At 65.7% G+C, this 18,940-nt stretch overlaps 1 protein-coding gene across 1 annotated transcript in view; it reads left to right on the top strand.

The window, feature by feature from the left end:
• HTRA1 (HtrA serine peptidase 1) overlaps positions 1–17,476 on the top strand; it is a 24,004-nt gene extending 6,528 nt beyond the window's left edge. The window contains exons 2-8 of the mRNA XM_079793943.1: positions 303–472; positions 10,620–10,999; positions 12,485–12,517; positions 13,446–13,560; positions 14,258–14,315; positions 16,081–16,179; positions 16,834–17,476. Of these exons, the coding sequence (XP_079650069.1) occupies positions 303–472; positions 10,620–10,999; positions 12,485–12,517; positions 13,446–13,560; positions 14,258–14,315; positions 16,081–16,179; positions 16,834–17,002 (1,024 nt within the window). The 3' untranslated portion in view covers positions 17,003–17,476. The remainder of the gene's footprint in view (positions 1–302; positions 473–10,619; positions 11,000–12,484; positions 12,518–13,445; positions 13,561–14,257; positions 14,316–16,080; positions 16,180–16,833) is intronic.
• The last annotated feature ends 1,464 nt before the right edge of the window (positions 17,477–18,940 follow it).

Raw genomic sequence — 18,940 nt, 5'->3', positions numbered from 1 at the left:
TCTGAAATCAATAAAAAAATTTTTTTTAAAAAGAGAAGAGGGGAAGGCACTGTGACAGCTGTTGATTAGCAGACACACAGGAGGAAGGCACCCCCCTCCCCGATGACGGCAGGTTCAGATGGCGGGCGTGTGTCTGTCCACAGCCCTGCACTCACTCCCTGTTCTTCCAGGAGAGCTTCACTCCCGCAGGGCCCTGAGGTCAGCCCTGGAGGTGCCCCTCCTGCTGCCCCTCCCCCTCTGCTTAGCCACCCCCTCCTCCACGGCCTCCCCCCCCCCCCCCCCCCGTACCCCTCTGGGGACAGTCACACCTCACGGTTACCCGCCTCCTCTCACCCTGTTGCTGGCTCAGGCATTGGCTGCCGTAAGCTCATCGCCGCAGCTCACGCCAGGGACCTGCCCGTCAGGTGGAAGGAGCCCATGGGAGAGCCCGCTGCTCGGAGGGAGCGGGTGCAGGGGGAGGACACCGGCCCCTGTGGGTTCTCAGATGGGGTGGAGGTGCGCCAGGCCCCCCGCCCCACTCTCCTGCCGAAGTCCCAGCCGGCTCTCTGCTCGGGGCTGCCTGGGGGGTGGGTGGTGCCTGGCTGTGCCGTGGTAGCCAGGCCCTGGGCACCCGTCCCTGCCGCCAGCCGCCGGGGACATTGGGAAGCAGCCTGTGGCGGCTGTGGGGTTTCTCCCCTCACCCCCGGCCCGAGTCAGTCCCCGGCCACCTTTGGGCCAGATGCCACCTCCAGACTTGCTTGAAGTGGCAGAGGAGGGAGACCTGGGGGCGGGGCTGTGTTCACTGCGGGGGGGCGGGGGAGGGGAGGGCTGCGGGGGCGGAGGGGAGCGGGGCTGGGGCAGGGCCCTTCAGGTGCAGGTGCAGGCCCGGGCACCGGGGCTCCGCTCCTGTGTGTGGGAATCTGCCCTGAGTTCTCCAAGGGGGGACCCCCCCCCCCACGATGCCGGGACAGGGAGTGGCATGACTCACGCGGGCCTCCCGCCAGCGCCCGGGCAGCCTGCGCGTCAGAAGGCGCTGACTAAGCCGCAGCGCGGCCTCAGGGACCCAGATAACACAGGTCCCCTCTGCTCTGCTGGGCTCCGGTCTGCCTCCCACCCTCCTGCAGCCCCGGGGGCCTGGGCGTGGCCTGCGGGGCACAGCCCCCCTCACCAAGGTCCTTCCCTGCCTGGTCCCCTCCCTGGATGCTGGGCTCACGCTGCCTGGTCCCCTCCCTGGATGCTGGGCTCACTGCGGCCTCCCCTCTTTCTCTCCCCGACCCCACGGGGCTGCTGTTAGATCGGCTAAAGACGCAGTATTGGTTTCTACCGTCTTCGGGGCGGGGAATCCATGTTTCCTGAGGCCAGGTCAGCGCGATGGTGGGGGAGGGGAGGACGGGGGAGGGGAGGACGGCCCTCTGGAATGTGCCCCGTCTCAGCGCCCAGCCACCAGGCCCGCCCACCCTTCTGTGTGCTCTGGCTCCTGTTCAAGAACTTAGTTGATTGAAGGAAATTCTTTGGCTGCGTTTTTCTCTTAATATGGTCCTGCCTCTTCCCCGGGGCACGCGCTCCCCAGGGCCCTGGCCCGACGCTGTTATTAAAGGTGCTGGTGAGCAGTGGCCAGGTCTCGGGTCCGAGTTTGCAGGTGGCCCTGGGGAGTGTCTCCCAGCCTCACGGAGGGGCTGGGCGTCGGTGCCACCTGACAGCCTGGTGAGTGAGCAACAGCCCTTACCCGGCCCTCCGTCCGTTTTTGTAAATAAAGTTTTATTGAAACACAGGCGTGCAGCAGAGTGGAGTTGCTAGGATGGAGACCAGATGGCCCGGGAGGGAGACGCCGCTGTTGTTTGCTCTTTCTCCCGGGGGTTGAGCTTCTTCGCTGCAGCCGCTGCTTTTGTTTTGTTGGTGAAGCAGAGAGAGAGAGGCCTTCATCTCACCCATTTCTCTGCCAAAACGGGAATTCAAAGATGTTTTGCAAATTATTATCCAGTTTTAAATCCTAGCCCTGCCCGGTTTGGCTCAGCCCGTGGACTGAAGGGTCCCGGGTTTAAGGTCAAGGGCACGTACCTCGGTCAGGGCACGTGCGGGAGGCAACCAGTCGTGTCTCTCACATCGATGTTTCTCTCTCTGTGTCTCTCCCACTCCCTTCCACCCTCTCTAAAGTGAGGATTAACCAAAAAAAAAAAAATTTTTTTTAAAAATCCTGATGCTCTTCTGAGGTCTGGCCTGTTCGTTCTTTCCCTCACGGATTCTCTCAGGGATTAACTGAGCATCTGCGTGGCCACAGTGGACGCCGAGCGGCGGCTGCGTGTTGAGCGCTGAGCCGAGTGAGACCACAGCCCTCCCGGGGGTCTGGGCACTGTCCCCTGTTCCCTGTGCTCCCTGAGCCCCGAACCCCACCTTCCCGACGTCAGGGAACCAGGCCGCACCCAGAGCCGGTGACCCTGACCCGGCACCAGGCTCGGCCAACCCTGACCTCTGGGCAAACCCCACTTTTAAGATCCCGATGGATCTGTTGAGACCTGGTTTGTTCATTCTTTTATTTTGTCGCTTTCCCATTCATTGATTTAAAATTTTTTATTATTTTTAAAATATTTGTATTGATTTCAGAGAGGAAGGGAGAGGAAGAGAGAGAGAGAAACATCAACGAAGAGAGAGAATCATTAAAGGGCTGCCTCCTGCAGCCCCACACTTGGGATCGAGCCTGCAACCCAGGCCTGTGCCCCGACCCGGAATGGAACCGTGACCTCCTGGTTCATAGGTCAAGGCTCAACCCCTGAGCCACGCCGGCCGGGCTGATTTTTGTTTTAAATAAATATTTATTGGCCAAGCGCTTTCGTGGCAGCAAAGCCACGATGAAGCCAGCAGGTCCAGTGGGGCCGTGGGGGCTGACGCGGGGAGACAGAGTCACTCACGCTGCAGACAGCGGTTCCTCTCGGGCCGCCACCGCCGGGTAGACACACTCCCTGGCACGGGCCCCGACGTTCAGTGGTTGACGCTCTGTGGTTGGAGCAGCATTAGAAACGCTGACGTGTCCCGCCGTGGCTCACAGGAGGCTGAGCAGGGTCGTGCTGTCCCCGGGCGGGCGGGCGATTCTTTCCTTTTTCATTTGCTCTTGCTCGCTTTTGTATTTTTGGGTAACCACCCTCTGTTCTCCCTTCTTTTTTTATAAAAAATATATATTTTTATTGATTTCAGAGCGGAAGGGAGAGGGAGAGAAAGACAGAAACATCAGTGATGATACAGAATCATTGGCTAGCTGCCTCCTGCACGCCCCACACTGGGGATCGAGCCTGCAACCCGGGCCTGTGCCCCGACCCGGAATGGAGCCCTGACCTCCTGGTTCATGGGTCGATGCTCAGCCACTGAGCCACCCCGGCCGGGCAAAAGCTTCTATTTTAGTTCCTGTATTGGCACCTGGTGTGTGCTTCATGAACAAGGCATCCATGTTTTTATTTTGCCCTGAGCCCAGTCCATCATGTGGCTGGTCCCGCCCCCGTGGCTCAGCTCCGGGTGATCTGGACCACCGCCCGCCCACGTGCTCGGCTCTCCCGCTCGCGGGCTCACTCCCCTCCCGGCTGGACCACCTGCTCCCCACGCGTCTCGGCGCTGACCCGCTCCACGCCTCTGCGCCCGTCTGCTTTTCGGGGCGCTGCCTCCTGCTGGGTGTGGGCGAGGGCTGTACCCCGCACTGCGTATTTTTTCTAGAAAATGAAAGGTTCGCCTAACTGTTCCCAGAAGGCGCTGACTCACTGGGGGGTGGGGGGGCACTGCCAGGGGCTGCCGCCTCCGCCTTTGAAGCCGCCTGGCACTCGGGCCGCCCGGAAGCGGCCCTGGAACGGCGCGGCCGGCGGGCGGAGCGCGGCTCCTGCAGACTCAGCAGCACAACATGCCTGTCACAGGAGCCTCTCCTTTTCCAGGCGAGAAGGGCAGGGACGGGCTCCCTCGGTCACAGAGAGGCCAGTGTTTTCTCCGCTTTCATCGGCTCCGGCTCCCAGCGTCGGGAGGAGGTCGCGGCGTGGCCGGAGGCTGATGGGGCGGGCGCTGCCTCTCAGGTCCCCTAACCTGGCACTGGGAGCAGCGGCTGTGGGCCCGCGGGCCCGGCGCCTCCCCCCCCCCCCCCCCCGGGAGTGGTAGGAAGGATTGACGAAGGATGCTGGCGCCGGGTTTGATCTGACCGCTCACTGCTGCTGCTGAGAGGGCTTTGGGAATGAGCCAGGTCTCCGGGAAGGAGCCCTGCTTGTCAGGCCGGAGGCCCCTGGACGGCACCGGCTCGGCTGCCTTCTGTCGGAAGTGCTGGGACCGAGCCCAGAGCCGTCCGAGTGCCCACGGTCAGGGGCGGGTTGTACAGGACCAAGGTCAAGTCCAGAGGTGCTGCTGCCCCGGGCACTGTGCTCCCCGGATGTGAGGGGGCTGGGGTGTCAGGGTGTGTGTGCGTGCATGCCTGTGTGTGCGTGTGCACCTCTGTGTGTGTTTGCACGCCTCTGTGCGTGTGCACGTGCCTCTCTGTGAGTGTGTGTGCCTCTGCGTGTGCGTGCATGCCTGTGTGCACGTGTGCCCCTGTGTGAGTGTGCACACCTCTGTGCCTGTGCATATGCCTTTGTATGCATGTGTGTGCCTCTGTGTGTGCCTCTGTGTGTGCATGTGTGCGTGCATGCCTCCGTGTGTGCGCGTGTGTGCCTCTGTGAGTGCGTGTGCACATCTGTGTGTGTGTGCATGTGCGTGCCTGTGTGTGCATGCGTGCATGCCTCCATGTGTCCGCTGTGTGCCTCTGTGTGTGTGTGCATGCATGCCTCGGTGTGTGCCTACTTTGTCTAAGTCTTCATCTGCACCCCCCTTGCTGGTTTTGGGGAGCAGCCGGAAGCAGCCTCAGCTGGGACATCGCTCAGCTCAGCACAGCCTCTTCCCGGGAGATTGCGCAGCCGTGATTCACTCAGCGCCCGCCCGCAGAGCCCGCAGCAGGTGGTGCGCCCAGGCCTGCCTCCCCCACCCCCTGCCCGGGCTCGTCCACCCCTGGAGGAGCGCCTGGCCTGGAGGCGGGAACGCTCCCTCTGCCTGGCCTCTCTGTTTTCCTCCGTCCCCATCGCCCTGCGGTTCGGCGCCTCTGCCCCCTCACCTGCCTGTGGACGCTCGGGCACCGCGTGGCTCTGTCTGGCCGCCAGCTGTGCTGAGCACGGGCCGTGGGCAGCGTGGCTGTGGGCAGCGTGGCCGTGGGCAGTGTGGGCCGTGGGCAGCGTGGCCGTGGGCAGTGTGGGCCGTGGGCAGCGTGGCCGTGGGCAGCGTGGCCGTGGGCAGTGTGGGCTGGGACGAGAACACCCGGCATCTCGAAGGCGCAGAGGATTCTAGTCCCGGGGACGCCACCGCCGAGCTGGGGGACCCCCAGGCCCCTGGTGAGGGACCCAGACAGATGCTCAACCCTCTGTCCCCGGAGGGGCTGGCTGTAAGGGCCGAGGGAATGTCAGAGCCCCAGGCAGGGGGCCCGCGGGGCCGGGGTTCGCCCGTGGCTCTGCGCAGACGGGCCACTTGCGTCTTGCTGACCTGGCGGAGGTGTGGAGGCCCGGCTTTCCTCTGCAGCAGACTTCCCCTCTTGCCCCCACCCCCGCCCCCCAAAACCTGCCTGAGAGATCACACTCACTGGGGCCCTTTCTGAACACAGTTAGGTACCAGGTCTCCGCTCCGGCGACCCCTTCCCCCTGAGGGCAGAGCCCTGAGCTGGTTTTAGGTTCCCTCCCTGCACCCCATTCCTAGGGAGGCCGTTCCCGAGCCGGCGAAGGCGGTCACGGGGCCACACTCTCCTCGCCAGTGGGGCCAGTGAGCACGAGGAGGAATGTGCTGGGCCCTCTGCTCTGTTTTTAAAAAAATGTATTTTTATTGGTTTCAGAGAGGAAGGGAGAGGGAGAGAGAGAAACATCAATGATGAGAGATTGATTTCAGAGAGGAGTCATTAACGGGCTGCCTCCTGCACGCCCTCCACTGGGGATCGAGCCCGAAACCTGGGCCTGTGCCCTGACTGGGAATCGAACTGTGACCTCATGGTTCATAGGTCGACGCTCCACCCCTGAGCCACGCGGCCGGGCAGGTTCGTGTTTTCTTAAACTCACTCTCGTTGGTTCCGTCGTGAGCGTGCAGACTGCGGGCGGCAGGCATGTCGACGCCCTGGCCTCCTGGCTTCCCCGCTCACCAGCTGGGCGTGACTTTGGGGACTGGGATGACCCTGGTCCTAGAAGGCCTTGGGCTGAGCTTGAGCGGCCGGCTCTCTGGGTGGGGCCGAGGGCTCCATCTCTGACCCTGAGCCTCGGCGCTCGCCCGCCTCCCTGCCTCGTGCAGGAGTCGCGTCTTCGTCCCCGTGGTGGCTGGGCAGCCGAGTGAGGAGCACAGGCCTCATCCCCCCTCCCCCTGCTCTCCATCCGCCACGCTGGGGTGGCGGGGGGGCTGTCTGCCTCGGAGAGGCTCTGGGGAGATGGGGGGATGGGGGGATGGGGGGATGGGGAGATGGGGAGCTGGGGAGCTGGGGGGATGGGGGGATGGGAGGATGGGGAGATGGGGAGATGGGGGGCTGGGGGGATGGGAGGATGGGGAGATGGGGAGATGGCGAGATGGGGGGATGGGGGGATGGGGAGATGGGGGGTTGGGGGGATGGGAGGATGGGGAGATAGGGGGATGGCGAGATGGGGAGATGGGGAGATGGCGAGATGGCGAGATGTGGGAGATGGCGGGATGGGGGGATGGCGAGATGGGGAGATGGGGAGATGGGGGGCTGGGGGGATGGGAGGATGGGGAGATAGGGGGATGGCGAGATGGGGAGATGGGGAGATGGGGAGATGGCGAGATGTGGGAGATGGCGGGATGGGGGGATGGGGGGATGGGGAGATGGCGAGATGGCGAGATGGCGAGATGGCGAGATGGCGAGATGGCGAGATGTGGGATGGCTGTTAGAGAAGGGCTGGCCTTGGCTGGGCCGTCTCAGAGGAGATCAGATCGTGTCTGCAGCCAGGAGCCTTGGGGCGCTTTGATGTGGGGGCGCGGGAACCAGCCCGGGGACACGGCGCAGGGTTAGACCTGTGTGAGCGGGTGTTTCCTGTCTGCAGGTCAAGGCGGGGCGTGGCCTTGCGCTTCCCGCCGTATCTGCGTTTCATCTCCCCCAACCCCCCGTGGAGCGTCTGTCTAGACGGCTGTGGAATCAGACGCTCACTGACTGCGGGCGTTTGGCCAGCAAACGTATGGCCACGCCGCGCAGACAGGCCGGAGGGGAGGGGAGGTGCAGAATGGGCTGCCCTTGGGTCTGGAACAGACGGGAGCCTGATGCTGCGGGGCCAGCCGGTCCCCCAAACTGGCCCCAGGCCCCCGGCGCCTCTCGGAACCAGTCACTCCGGGCAGAGCATCCCGCCCGCGGTGAGAGCAGGAGAGCGGGGCTCAGCTGGGAAGCCTGCTTTCTCGCTCAGCCGAGCTGCTCATGAGCGGAGAAGCCACTCCCGCGAGCCTCAGTTTTCACATCTGTAAAATGGGGGGAAACAGGCTCTCACGCCCCAGGAGGTCATGGAAGTGCTTTGTCATCTGAATTCAGGCTTCATGCCAGACCCGCCCCCTGTTGTGTATCTGTCTGCTCGCTTTTTCTAACGTCGGTCCTTCATGGTCCGTGAAATGTGTGCGTGAGCAAAGCTTGCACCGGTGGGAATCAGTGCTGCCCACGGGCCCGGCTGTGCCCGCGTGCCCTCAGCGCTGCCCACGGACCCGGCTGTGCCCGCGTGCCCTCAGCACTGCCCACGGGCCCGGCTGTGCCCGCGTGCCCTCAGCGCTGCCCACTGGCTGTGCCCGCGTGCCCTCAGCGCTGCCCACGGACCCGGCTGTGCCCGCGTGCCCTCAGCGCTGCCCACGGACCCGGCTGTGCCCGCGTGCCCTCAGCGCTGCCCACGGACCCGGCTGTGCCCGCGTGCCCTCAGCGCTGCCCACGGACCCGGCTGTGCCCGCGTGCCCTCAGCGCTGCCCACGGACCCGGCTGTGCCCGCGTGCCCTCAGCGCTGCCCACTGGCCCGGCTGTGCCCGCGTGCCCTCAGCGCTGCCCACGGACCCGGCTGTGCCCGTGTGCCCTCAGCGCTGCCCACGGACCCGGCTGTGCCCGCGTGCCCTCAGCGCTGCCCACGGACCCGGCTGTGCCCGCGTGCCCTCAGTGCTGCCCACGGACCGACTGTGCCCGCGTGCCCTCAGTGCTGCCCACGGACCGACTGTGCCCGCGTGCCCTCAGCGCTGCCCACGGGCCCGGCTGTGCCTGCGTGCCCTCAGCGCTGCCCACGGGCCCGGCTGTGCCCGCGTGCCCTCAGCGCTGCCCACGGACCGACTGTGCCCACGTGCCCTCAGTGCTGCCCACGGACCCGGCTGTGCCCGCGTGCCCTCAGCGCTGCCCACGGACCCGGCTGTGCCCGCGTGCCCTCAGCGCTGCCCACGGACCGACTGTGCCCACGTGCCCTCAGCGCTGCCCACGGACCCGGCTGTGCCCGCGTGCCCTCAGTGCTGCCCACGGACCGACTGTGCCCACGTGCCCTCAGCGCTGCCCACGGACCCGGCTGTGCCCGCGTGCCCTGTGTTTCCTCTGTTCAGGGGGACGGGCCTTTGGGAGTCCGTGGGCTGCATGGCTGATGCCCCATCGTCCAAGCCGCGTGGTCGCCTGCGTGTGCATGGCCTCACTGCACTGGCGCCACGCTGCCCTCGGGGTCCCCGGGGAGTCCCCTGAGCAGCACGCAGGCCCCTGGGGTCTCCCCTCTCTGTCCTCACCGCTGCAGCACCCCCTTCCCTCCAGTGTCTGCCTCCTTCCCTGTCTCTGGGCCTGAGCTCAGGCTGAGCAGAGCGCTGTCTTCAGGCCCCTCTGCCGCCTACGCACCCCGAGACCCGGGAGCCCGGGACGGGGGTCGGGAGGGGGGTGGCCGTCACTTTCCGATGGGACCCCAGCCTGTGGCTGAGCAGGTGTGGCCCAGCCTCCTTTCTGCTGAGCTTGAAGGCGTGCACTGATCGCGTGCACTGAGCTGGTGAGAAGCATCTGTTACCGTGGGCGGCCGGGCAGACCCAGCCTCCCCGCCTGGCTCCCCCTCACGCCCGCCCCGAGTCTGTCCCAGGCCCCGAAGGAGCAGGAGCGTCCCCGTGGGCCTCCCAGCACCGGCCCGACTCCTGCCGCCGCCGCACTGCGACTGTGGATGAGGTCACTCCTGGCAGGGACGGCTGGCGAGGGCCCAGGGCAAACAGGCCGCTGAGCTGGCGGCTGTGCCTGGCGCGGAGGAGCCGAGCGGGGAGTGCGCTGCAGCCTGCCCCTCCCGGCAGCGCCCTGCGCTCTGGCCTCAGGCGACCCCACCCGCTTCTCCCGTGCACGGCGGGGTGGCCCGGCTGGCGGGGGGGAGCTCAGCTGGTGAGGTTTCCCCATTGGGTCTGCAGACCCGGGACTGACCAGGCCCCACAGCTACGTGAGGCTTCCCTGGCCCAGAGCGATGCTTAAGACGAGCCAGGCCCCTCCAACCAGCTGCTCAGCCTGAGGCCACCGGACCCTCAGACGGACCGGGGAGGGGGGCATGCGGCACGGTCCCATTTGCCAGATGAGAACGCTGAGGCCGCAGTGGTTGTGAGCTCAGGCCAGGATCTCACAGGGCTGGGGACCGAGCTGCAATCGAGGTACATGCCCTTGACCGGAATCGAAACCGGGCCCTTCAGTCCCCAGGTGGACGCTCTATCCACTGAGCCACACCGGCCAGGGCTCAGTGTTAGGTGTTGGGTCCTCCCTCCCACATTCCTCTCCTCCTCCCTGACCTGCTGGCCCAGCAGCTCCCGGGCATCGCCTTCCTTGCTGGGTGGGGAGGTGGCGAGGTGCTGTGTGTGGAGGGTGCGGGTCTGGGGCCAGGCCACAGCCCAGGGTTCCGTCCTCCTCTGTCTCACGCCATCTAGTTGCCCAGAGCCTCAATTTCTCCGTCTGTTCAATGGGCCCATCCGCCGGTGTCTGCTCCGTCCCCGGCAGAGGACACGCTGAATCACGGCTGGTCCCCCCAGCCCACCCCCCGGACCCCCTCGCTTCTTTCTTTCTGGGGGTGGACAGACGCGAGGACCCGAATGGTGACTCGCACGAGGCCTGGGCTGGACGCGGCCTTGTGGGCCTGGCCCACGCGGTTTGGGGCCGCTGCTCGTTTGCACTCAGAGGACAGAGGCAAAAAGGACTCCTTGGCCCTGGGGAGGGCGGGAGTGGGGGCCCAGGGCTCCCTTCAGCCGGCGCACTGAGCTGCCTTCACGCTGTCCGTGCGGAGCTGGTGGGGGCTCGGCCCTGCCGCCTTCACGGGGCATCCGGATCGCGTGGCTCAGCCTGCCCGGCCGGGAGCAGAGCTGGTCGGGGCCTTTTCAGACCCGGAGGGAGCCCACCCCTGGTCTTGGCGTCTGGGGGGTCCTGGCTGCCCCGCCCCGCCCCGCCGCTCACCAGGTGGCATGCACTTGGCACAGGATGCGCCAAACCGGTCGGTGCGGCCCGGCCCTCGTTGCTCCGACTGCCCGCTCCAGCCTGTCCCTCCCCCCGGGTGTGCGGGCTCGGGAACCCCGGGCAGTGTGACCCCACATCTGGAGTGCGTCTCCCTCCGGCTCCTGGTCCCAGGGTTTCAGGGCAGGTCCGCGCTGATGGCTCCAAGGTGTGCGAGACCCCAGTGCCGCCAGTGCCCTGCCAGGTTCTCCCCGGCGCGGGGCAGGGAGTACCGTGGCGGGACGGGAAGAGGGGCCGGGCCAGGGAGGGACGGGGGAGCCCGGTTTGCAGGTTTGCACGCGGGAGACGGAGATGACGAGGGCCCGTGCGCAGCAACGCGCCCGTGTGTTCCAGGGGAAGCTGCCGGTGCTGCTGCTGGGCCGCTCCTCGGAGCTGCGGCCGGGCGAGTTCGTGGTCGCCATCGGGAGCCCGTTCTCCCTGCAGAACACGGTCACCACCGGCATCGTCAGCACCACGCAGCGCGGCGGCAAGGAGCTGGGGCTGCGGAACTCGGACATGGACTACATCCAGACGGACGCCATCATCAACGTGAGCCCGGCCAGCGGCCGCCTGGGGTCCGGAGGGGTCCTGTGGGGTCGGGGAGTCAGGCTTGGGAACCACGGTGCGGTCTGATCCCCAAGATGCGTGCAAGGGGTTCCCGGGAGCAGGAGGCTCGGCCCCTTAGCCGCCCGCAGGGACTGCTGGGAAGGAGACTTTATTTGTTTTATTTTTAAAAACATATTTTTATTGAACTCAGAGAGGAAAGGAGAGGGAGAGAGGGAGAGAAACATCCATGATGAGAGAGAGTCACGGATCGGCTGCCTCCTGCACGCCTCACACCGGGATTGGAGCCCACAACCCGGGCATGTGCCCTGACCGGAAATCGAACCCTGACCTCCTGGTTCATAGGTCAACGCTTGACCACTGAGCCAGGCCAGCTGGGCTGCAGGGGACTGTAGAGGGGGACCCCCTCTCCCCGGCATAGACCCTGCAGTGCCCAGTGGGGCTTGCTGAGCCTTGGGGTGCACCTGAGCGGCACCCCTGCCCTAGTCGGTGTCTGATGAGGCCCGGCCGCTCCACTCCCACGTGTGGGATCTTTTCTAAATCACATTCCCCATGTCACGTGTCTCCCCGGCAGGAATAAAGACCCCCCACATCTGTGAGTGAATGAGGACCCCCACATCTGTGAGTGAATGAGAACCCCCCACATCTGTGAGTGAATAAGGACCCCCCACATCTGTGAGTGAATGAGGACCCCCCACATCTGTGAGTGAATGAGGACCCCCCACATCTGTGAGTGAATGAGGACCCCCCACATCTGTGAGTGAATGAGGACCCCCCACATCTGTGAGTGAATGAGGACCCCCCACATCTGTGAGTGAATGAGGACCCCCCACATCTGTGTGTGAATGAGGACCCCCCACATCTGTGAGTGAATGAGGACCCCCCACATCTGTGTGTGAATGAGGACCCCCCACATCTGTGAGTGAATGAGGACCCCCCACATCTGTGTGTGAATGAGGACCCCCCACATCTGTGAGTGAATGAGGACCCCCCACATCTGTGAGTGAATGAGGACCCCCCACATCTGTGAGTGAATGAGGACCCCCCACATCTGTTTGTGAATGAGGACCCCCCACATCTGTGTGTGAATGAGGACCCCCCACATCTGTGAGTGAATGAGGACCCCCCACATCTGTGTGTGAATGAGGACCTCCCACATCTGTGAGTGAATGAGGACCCCCCACATCTGTGTGTGAATGAGGACCCCCCACATCTGTGTGTGAATGAGGACCCCCCACATCTGTGAGTGAATGAGGACCCCCCACATCTGTGTGTGAATGAGGACCCCCCACATCTGTGAGTGAATGAGGAAGGCAGCAGGTTTCCGGCCTGGCTGCCGCTCAGGGTTCGCGCAGAATATCGGGGTGCAGGCACAGGTGCAGGCAGCGCACGCAGGCGCCTGTGTGTGTGTGTGGGGGGGGGGCGGGGCCTCACAGGGCGACCTCCTGACCTCCTTGTGTTTGCTTTCAGTACGGAAACTCGGGCGGCCCCCTGGTCAACCTGGTAAGGCCTTCCGCTCCTCAGGGTGTGGTTCGCGCCTTCTTCCCCGACACGATCCCGCCCTCAGTCACTGCTCACCCCTCACTCCAGGGGTCACCCCTCACTCCAGGGGCCACCGCTCACCCCTCACTCCAGGGGCCACCCCTCACTCCAGGGGTCACCCCTCATTCCAGGGGCCACCCCTCACTCCAGGGGTCACCCCTCACTCCAGGGGTCACCCCTCACTCCAGGGGTCACCTCACTCACAGGCGACGGCCCGGGTTGGGGCTGACCTCTGGCTGCGGGAAGAGGGCGAGGAGGGGTGTCTGTGCGCTCTTGGCCGGCTCCCGTTCCAGCCGCGGTGAACAACCCCCCAGCAATGGCGTGGGAATAACGGGCGCCGGCGGGAGGTGGGCCTATGGCTCCAGGCCATTTCCCACGGGCGGCGTTGGCTCGGCTGTGCATTCACGTGGAATCAGCGCGCCCTGTAACGGCCTCCCCCACGACCTGAAGCCAGTGGGGACCAGCCCCGAAGTGAGGCCACGGTGCCCCCTCACCCCCTGCCCCCCCATTGGCCCCAAGGCTGCTGCCTGAGCTGCATTTTCTGGGCATGAGGGGCCAGCCCACCCTCCCGTCGGCGGGAACCCGGGGGGACCGGCCACGGAGGAGCAGGGTGCGGACGCACCTGACGCTCCGAGGGTTGGGAAGAGCAAATGTGTGTCTTGAATCTGCACCTGAGGCGGTTTTCACGGCCGGTGCTCCCCGAGGGGTCCGAGGGTGCGGGTCCCCTTGCTGAGCGAGACTCAGCTGCCCGATGGCGCCTGCCCCCCCAGGGCCCGGAGCCCCTCCTGCCAGCCCTCCACGTCTTCCATGATCCCCCCCCCCCCCACCGCCCTGTGAGCATCTTCAGGGGAACCTGTGGGCCCCTGAGCCGGTCTGTCTTGCCTTTCAGGACGGCGAAGTGATCGGCATCAACACCCTGAAGGTGACAGCCGGCATCGCCTTTGCGATCCCTTCGGATAAGATCAAAAAGTTCCTCACGGAGTCGCACGACCGGCAGGCCAAAGGTAAGGCGAGCGGCCGGCCGGAGGGGTCGGGGGGGGGGGGGGGGGGGCGGCGCGGGTGCAGGCCTGAGGCGCCGCTCCCCGGGATCCGGGACCCGGCAGGGACGTGACCGTGAGGACCCAGCGCTGTGACTCCGGACGGGAAGGGGCGTGCGTCGTGAGCCCCCGGATTCAATCGCAGAGATTTGGGGTCGCGGCCCGAGGCCCGTGAGCGTCCGTGCAGGGTGATGGGTGCCGGCCGGATCCCGGGGGACCCCTCCCTCCCTCAGCTCCTCCCTCACGTGTGTCCTGTGAGGCCTTGGCCCCGCCAGGTGGGATTTAGTCCCACTTCACTGCTGAGAAGCTGAGATTGGGGGGCCATTCATGCCACAGACGTGGGGGGGGGCCCATCTGCTCGGGTCCAGCCGGGCGGGGGGTCCCTTGAAGGTGTGATGTTTACCTTCCACCTGGGCCGGGGGAGGCGGACAGGAAACTAACCAACCAGGTGATTTCGGATGGTGACAGGGCTTCCGGGAAAACGAGGCAGAGCCGGGCTGGGGAGTGAGGGGAGGGCAGCCGGGGACCCTGCGGCCGAAATGTCCCCTAAGTTGAGACCTGCAGACGGGAGTGGGGCGGGGGGGGGGGGGGACGGGGAGGAGGGCTTGATTGAGCCGCACGGGCCCAGTTCCCCGGCTGACTCGCCGTCCCCTGCCGTCCCCAGGCAAAGCCGTCACCAAGAAGAAGTACATCGGCATCCGGATGCTGTCGCTCACGTCCAGGTGGGTCCCGGGGGGCGTGTGTCTTGCATGTAAGGAACCTGCCCGCTGGCGCCCCCGCGGGAGGGCCTCATGCGGCCCGAGGAGACCCCGCTTCTGGGGGAAGTATGTCGCCTTAGGAGAGAGGAGGGGCCGTTATCCTCGGCCCCTCGTTTTATTTTTATTTTTTAAAAAATATGATTTTATTGATGTCAGAGAGGAAGGGAGAGGGAGAGAGAGAAACATCCATGATGAGAGAGAATCATGGATCGGCTGTCTCCTGCACGCCCCACACTGGGGATGGAGCCCGCAACCCGGGCCTGTGCCCTCACCGGGGATCCAACCGTGACCTCCTGGCTCCTAGGTCAACGCTCACCCCTGAGCCACGCCGGCCGGATGACCCCTCCTTTCACCTTTCAGTTTGTTTCTGCGTCTGAGCAGGTCCTTCCTTCTGGAAAGTTCTGCCTTGTTTTGCAGGCAGGCCTGGATGGCGGGGGTGCCGGTCACTCCCACAGGCCGGGCCTCCACCCACATTCCGGGAGTGCCCGGTGCCCTCAGCCGCTGCCCGTGGGCTGTGGCTCTGGAATGCGGGCAGGCCCACGCCGGAGGCTTGTTTTCCCGGAGCCGGGGGACGGGCACGTGGCCGCCAGGCCCATCACATGCTGGTGTTTGCCTCCCTCGGTGACCAAGTCTGACGTAACCGCCTGAGTCCCCGTAACCAGGGGTGCGGCTGACACGGGTGAACGCGTGTGGACGTTAGTATGTTCTCGCTAGAACTGGCTCAGCTTTCGTTGGTCATGAGCCCGCGGTGTAGGTTAGATCCGTGTTCGGAGGCCGGGCCCTCTCAGCACCCGTCCGGCCTTGCCCGCGGGGAGCAGGCGTGAGCTGCCGCCTCCGGGGTTCTGGCCGAGCTCTGCTGCTTCCCGCCCGGCGTGCGGCTTCGGGAGGAGCTGGCCTCGGAGCCCGGTTTCCTGCTGTCGGGATGAGGCGGCCGCAGGCACCGGGCGGGAGGTGAGGACCGAGTGACTCGGTGGGTGTCGAGGCTGGGACGTGGGCCGGCGGGTCCGGCCGCTGCGGTCACCTGCCCGCGCTGCGCCAGGCACGCCTCATGCCGCCGCCAGAGGATCCCATCTGCCCTCCCGACCAGCGTGTCCTGGGGGCAAGGCATCGTCCCTGTTTTGCATTTGAGCAGAGTAAGGCCCAGAGAGGTTAAGCAACTGCCCCAGGTCACACAGTGAGCAAGTGGCAGGACGAGGCTCCCAACCAGCCGACCGCTCACTTCACGGACTCCTCCAGTGGAGCGACTGCCACTTCGTGACTAAAATCAGTGGAGCCCGGCCGCGTGGCTCCGTGCTTGAGGGTCGACCTAGGAACCAGGAGGTCAGGGTTCGATTACTGGTCAGGGTACAGGCCCGGGTTGTGGGCTCGATCCTCAGTGTGGGGCATGCAGGAGGCAGCTGATCCATGATTCTCTCTCATCAGTGATGTTTCTCTCTCTCTCTCTCTCTCTCTCTCTCTCTCTCTCTCTTTCCCTCTCCCTTCCTCTCTGGCATCCACAATAATAAAATAAAATAAATAAATAAGGTAAATACAGTCGATGGACTGATGAACCCTCTCGCTGTCGCCCAGTAAATCTTTGCGTCTTGTAGACGGCGGCTTGAAGCAGAGCCAGAACTCGCGGAGTTTTATGTTAGAACCAGGGACGGAGGAGAAGCCGGGGTCGGGGTCTTGGGGGGCTACGGGGAGGAGGGGGTGTCGCTCGGAGCTCACGAGGTGCCCCCCACCCCAGCAGCAAGGCCAAGGAGCTGCGGGACCACCACGGAGACTTCCCAGACGCGCGCTCGGGGGCGTACATCATCGAGGTCATTCCCGACACGCCCGCGGAAGCGTGAGTCCGAGCGTCCTCCCTTTCCCTGACTTCCCGCCGTCCCGGGGCCCTGTCAGCTCAGGCGACTGTGAGGGTCCCGGGCGGGATGGTGGGCCGTCCCTGGTCTGTCCTGCCGGCCGGGCCGTCCGACCCGGAGCAGCTCAGGACTCCGCCGGGAAAGGGGCGTCCTGCCGTCAGGAGCCCTGGCCTCACGGGGGTGGGGGATGGGGGGGGGTTGTCGGGATGGAGAGGGCTGTCGACTCGCTAGGCCCCGGGCAGGGGTCCTGCTGAGGAGACAGCTCAGGCGGCAGCAGGCGGGGTCACCTTACCCACTGGGCTCAGAGGGAGGCGCGGACGGGCCAGCACACTGCCCGGGCCTTGGGGGGGCCGCCTGCTTCTGTACCGCCCGCAGATTAACGTGGGTTTTGCACTTGTAAACGTTGGAAAACGTTTTTAAGGAGAAAAGATGAAAAGACGCATGAAAATGACGAGCGCGTCGGACGTCAGCGTCCGCAGGGAGGGTCGCGGGGACCCGGCGGGGCCTGCTAGAGGGAATGGGCTGTGGTGCGTCGGGGCTGGGGCCGCAGAGCTGAGGGCTGTGCGGGGACACGTCCCGGCCCCGTGGCGGAGCGGCGGCGGGAGCGCGGGGCCCTCACGCTGTCCCCCGTGTTGCAGCGGCGGCCTCAAGGAGCAGGACGTCATCATCAGCATCAACGGGCAGTCGGTGGGCTCCGCCAGCGACGTCAGCGACCTCATCCGCAAGGAGGGCGCCCTCCACATGGTCGTGCGCAGGGGCAACGAGGACGTCATGCTCACGGTGGTCCCCGAGGAGATCGACCCGTAGCCGGCGGGGGCGGGAGCGGCGCGTGCTCCTCACAGACCCTCCGCCCGACGCGGGGCCGGGGCCGGACGCCCAGGGCTGTGGGCCGCCCTGCTGCTGGCTCGGCCGGGACCCGGGCGGCCGACGCCTCCTGGGTGTTTGCAGGCCGCACCGATGCCCGCGAGGGGCCCGCCTCCCGCCCGTGTGCCCTTCCTCTCGCCGTGGGACCGTTCCTGCCTCGAGCGTCCACGCCGTCGCCTCTTTACCTGCTCAGCGTCCTGGTGCCGGGAAGGCCGTCATGTGCCGCGTGGACGGGAGGGCGGCCCGGGAGCCGCGCGGCGCCGGGCGTGTGTGCTGTCCTCCGCGTCGGCACCCAGAGGAGGGAGCGGCCGGGACCGCGGGCGGGTGGCCGTGGCTCCAGGAGCAAACGCGCCTCCCGGGAACCCGGGACCAGGCGCGTGACCGACGCAGCTATTAAAGTTCTTCTTCGTGCTCTGCCCTCCGCGTGCGTCTCTTCCTTCCCTCCCGGCCGCGGGCGGAGTGAGGGGGCTCCTCCTGAAGCCGCACCGTCCACGCGGGGTGGCCCGGAGTCTTCGCGGGATTCCCAAGTCCCCGCGGGGCTCGCTGCTGCTCGAACCGCTGCCCTCGGCCGCCCTGGCCCGCGGGATCCCACGTGAGGACGGCTGCGCTCGCATCCGGGCTTTTCAAGCTACAAAGAGCCCGTCGGCCTCACACGCCGGCCACCGAGCAGCGGAGGCTCGGGGCCTGCTCGGCGCCAGGCGCGGGCTCAGCGTGCGGGGGATGCGGTGCGGGCCGGCCCGGCTCGCGCTCCCGAGCTCAGTCAGGAAGCCAGGTCTCTTTCTTTTATTTTTTTGGTTAATCCTCACCCGAGGATATTTTTTCCGTTGCTTTTCAGACAGTGGAAATGGGGTGGGGGGGGAGAGAAACATCGATGCGAGAGACACATCCATTGGTTGCCTCCTGCACGTGCCCAGGTTTGTGCCCTTGGCCCGGAACCCGACCCGCGACTGTTCAGGGCACAGGCCAGGCCTCCAGCTGCCGAGCCACACGGGCCAGGTGCCGCTTTGAAAGGCAGACACTTAGGAGACGGGGACGCGACCCCGAACGGCCCTGCCTGCGTCCCAGGGCGGGCAGGGTGACGCCGGTTCTAGTTGTCTGGGGCTCTGGACTAGAAAGCAGACCGTCAGCTGGGGGTGCAGAGCAGGGCTCCCCACAAAGTGCCCTTAAGGGGCCCAGCCTCGGGCAGCTCCAGGCACCGCGGTCTCCCTGAGGCTGCAGGGGCTCGGGAAGCTGGGCCCGGAAGCCTGTTGCAAAGCTTGAGCTTGACCCACCGGCGTGGCTCCGTGGCTGAGCATCAACCTGTGAACCAGGAGGTCAGGGTTCGGTTCCCGGTCAGGGCACGTTCCCCGGGTTGTGGGCTCGATCCCCAGCAGGGGGCGTGCAGGAGGCAGCCGATCCGTGAGTCTCTCTCATCACGGATGTTTCTCTCTCCCTTCCTCTCTGAAATCAATAAAACATATTAAAAAAACACACACAGAAACCATTTGAGCTTGGCAGTGTGCCCAGGCCCGAGTCCCCGCGGCAGGGAGCAGGGTCCACCCAGAGCAGAGGGACCGGCTCCCGGAGAGTCAGGGTCAGAGGGGCTCGGGCTGGGCGGAGGCTCAGTTCTGGGGCTGAGAGCTTAGTCCTTCCCGCCCTCGGGGGCTGAGAGCTCGGGGAGGCTCGGAGGCCCAGGCCCGAGGGGAAGCGGGAGCGAGATTAGGCAGCGGCCTCGGAAGGGCTGACCCGAGGCAGCTGGGCGGCTCGGCCTCACGCCACACTCAGCTGACCGAGAGCCGCAAGGAGCCGTGAGCCCTGGCGTGGGGTTGGTGTTCCCTCCCTCGTGAAAGGGGGTGACTCAGAGAGGCCTGTGGCGTCAGGCTGCACCCACAGCTGTTTGCC

This window comes from Cnephaeus nilssonii (genome assembly GCF_951640355.1).
Source record: "Cnephaeus nilssonii genome assembly, chromosome: 16".
Lineage (NCBI taxonomy): Eukaryota > Metazoa > Chordata > Mammalia > Chiroptera > Vespertilionidae > Cnephaeus > Cnephaeus nilssonii.
This window is presented reverse-complemented; position numbering and strand designations above follow the sequence as displayed.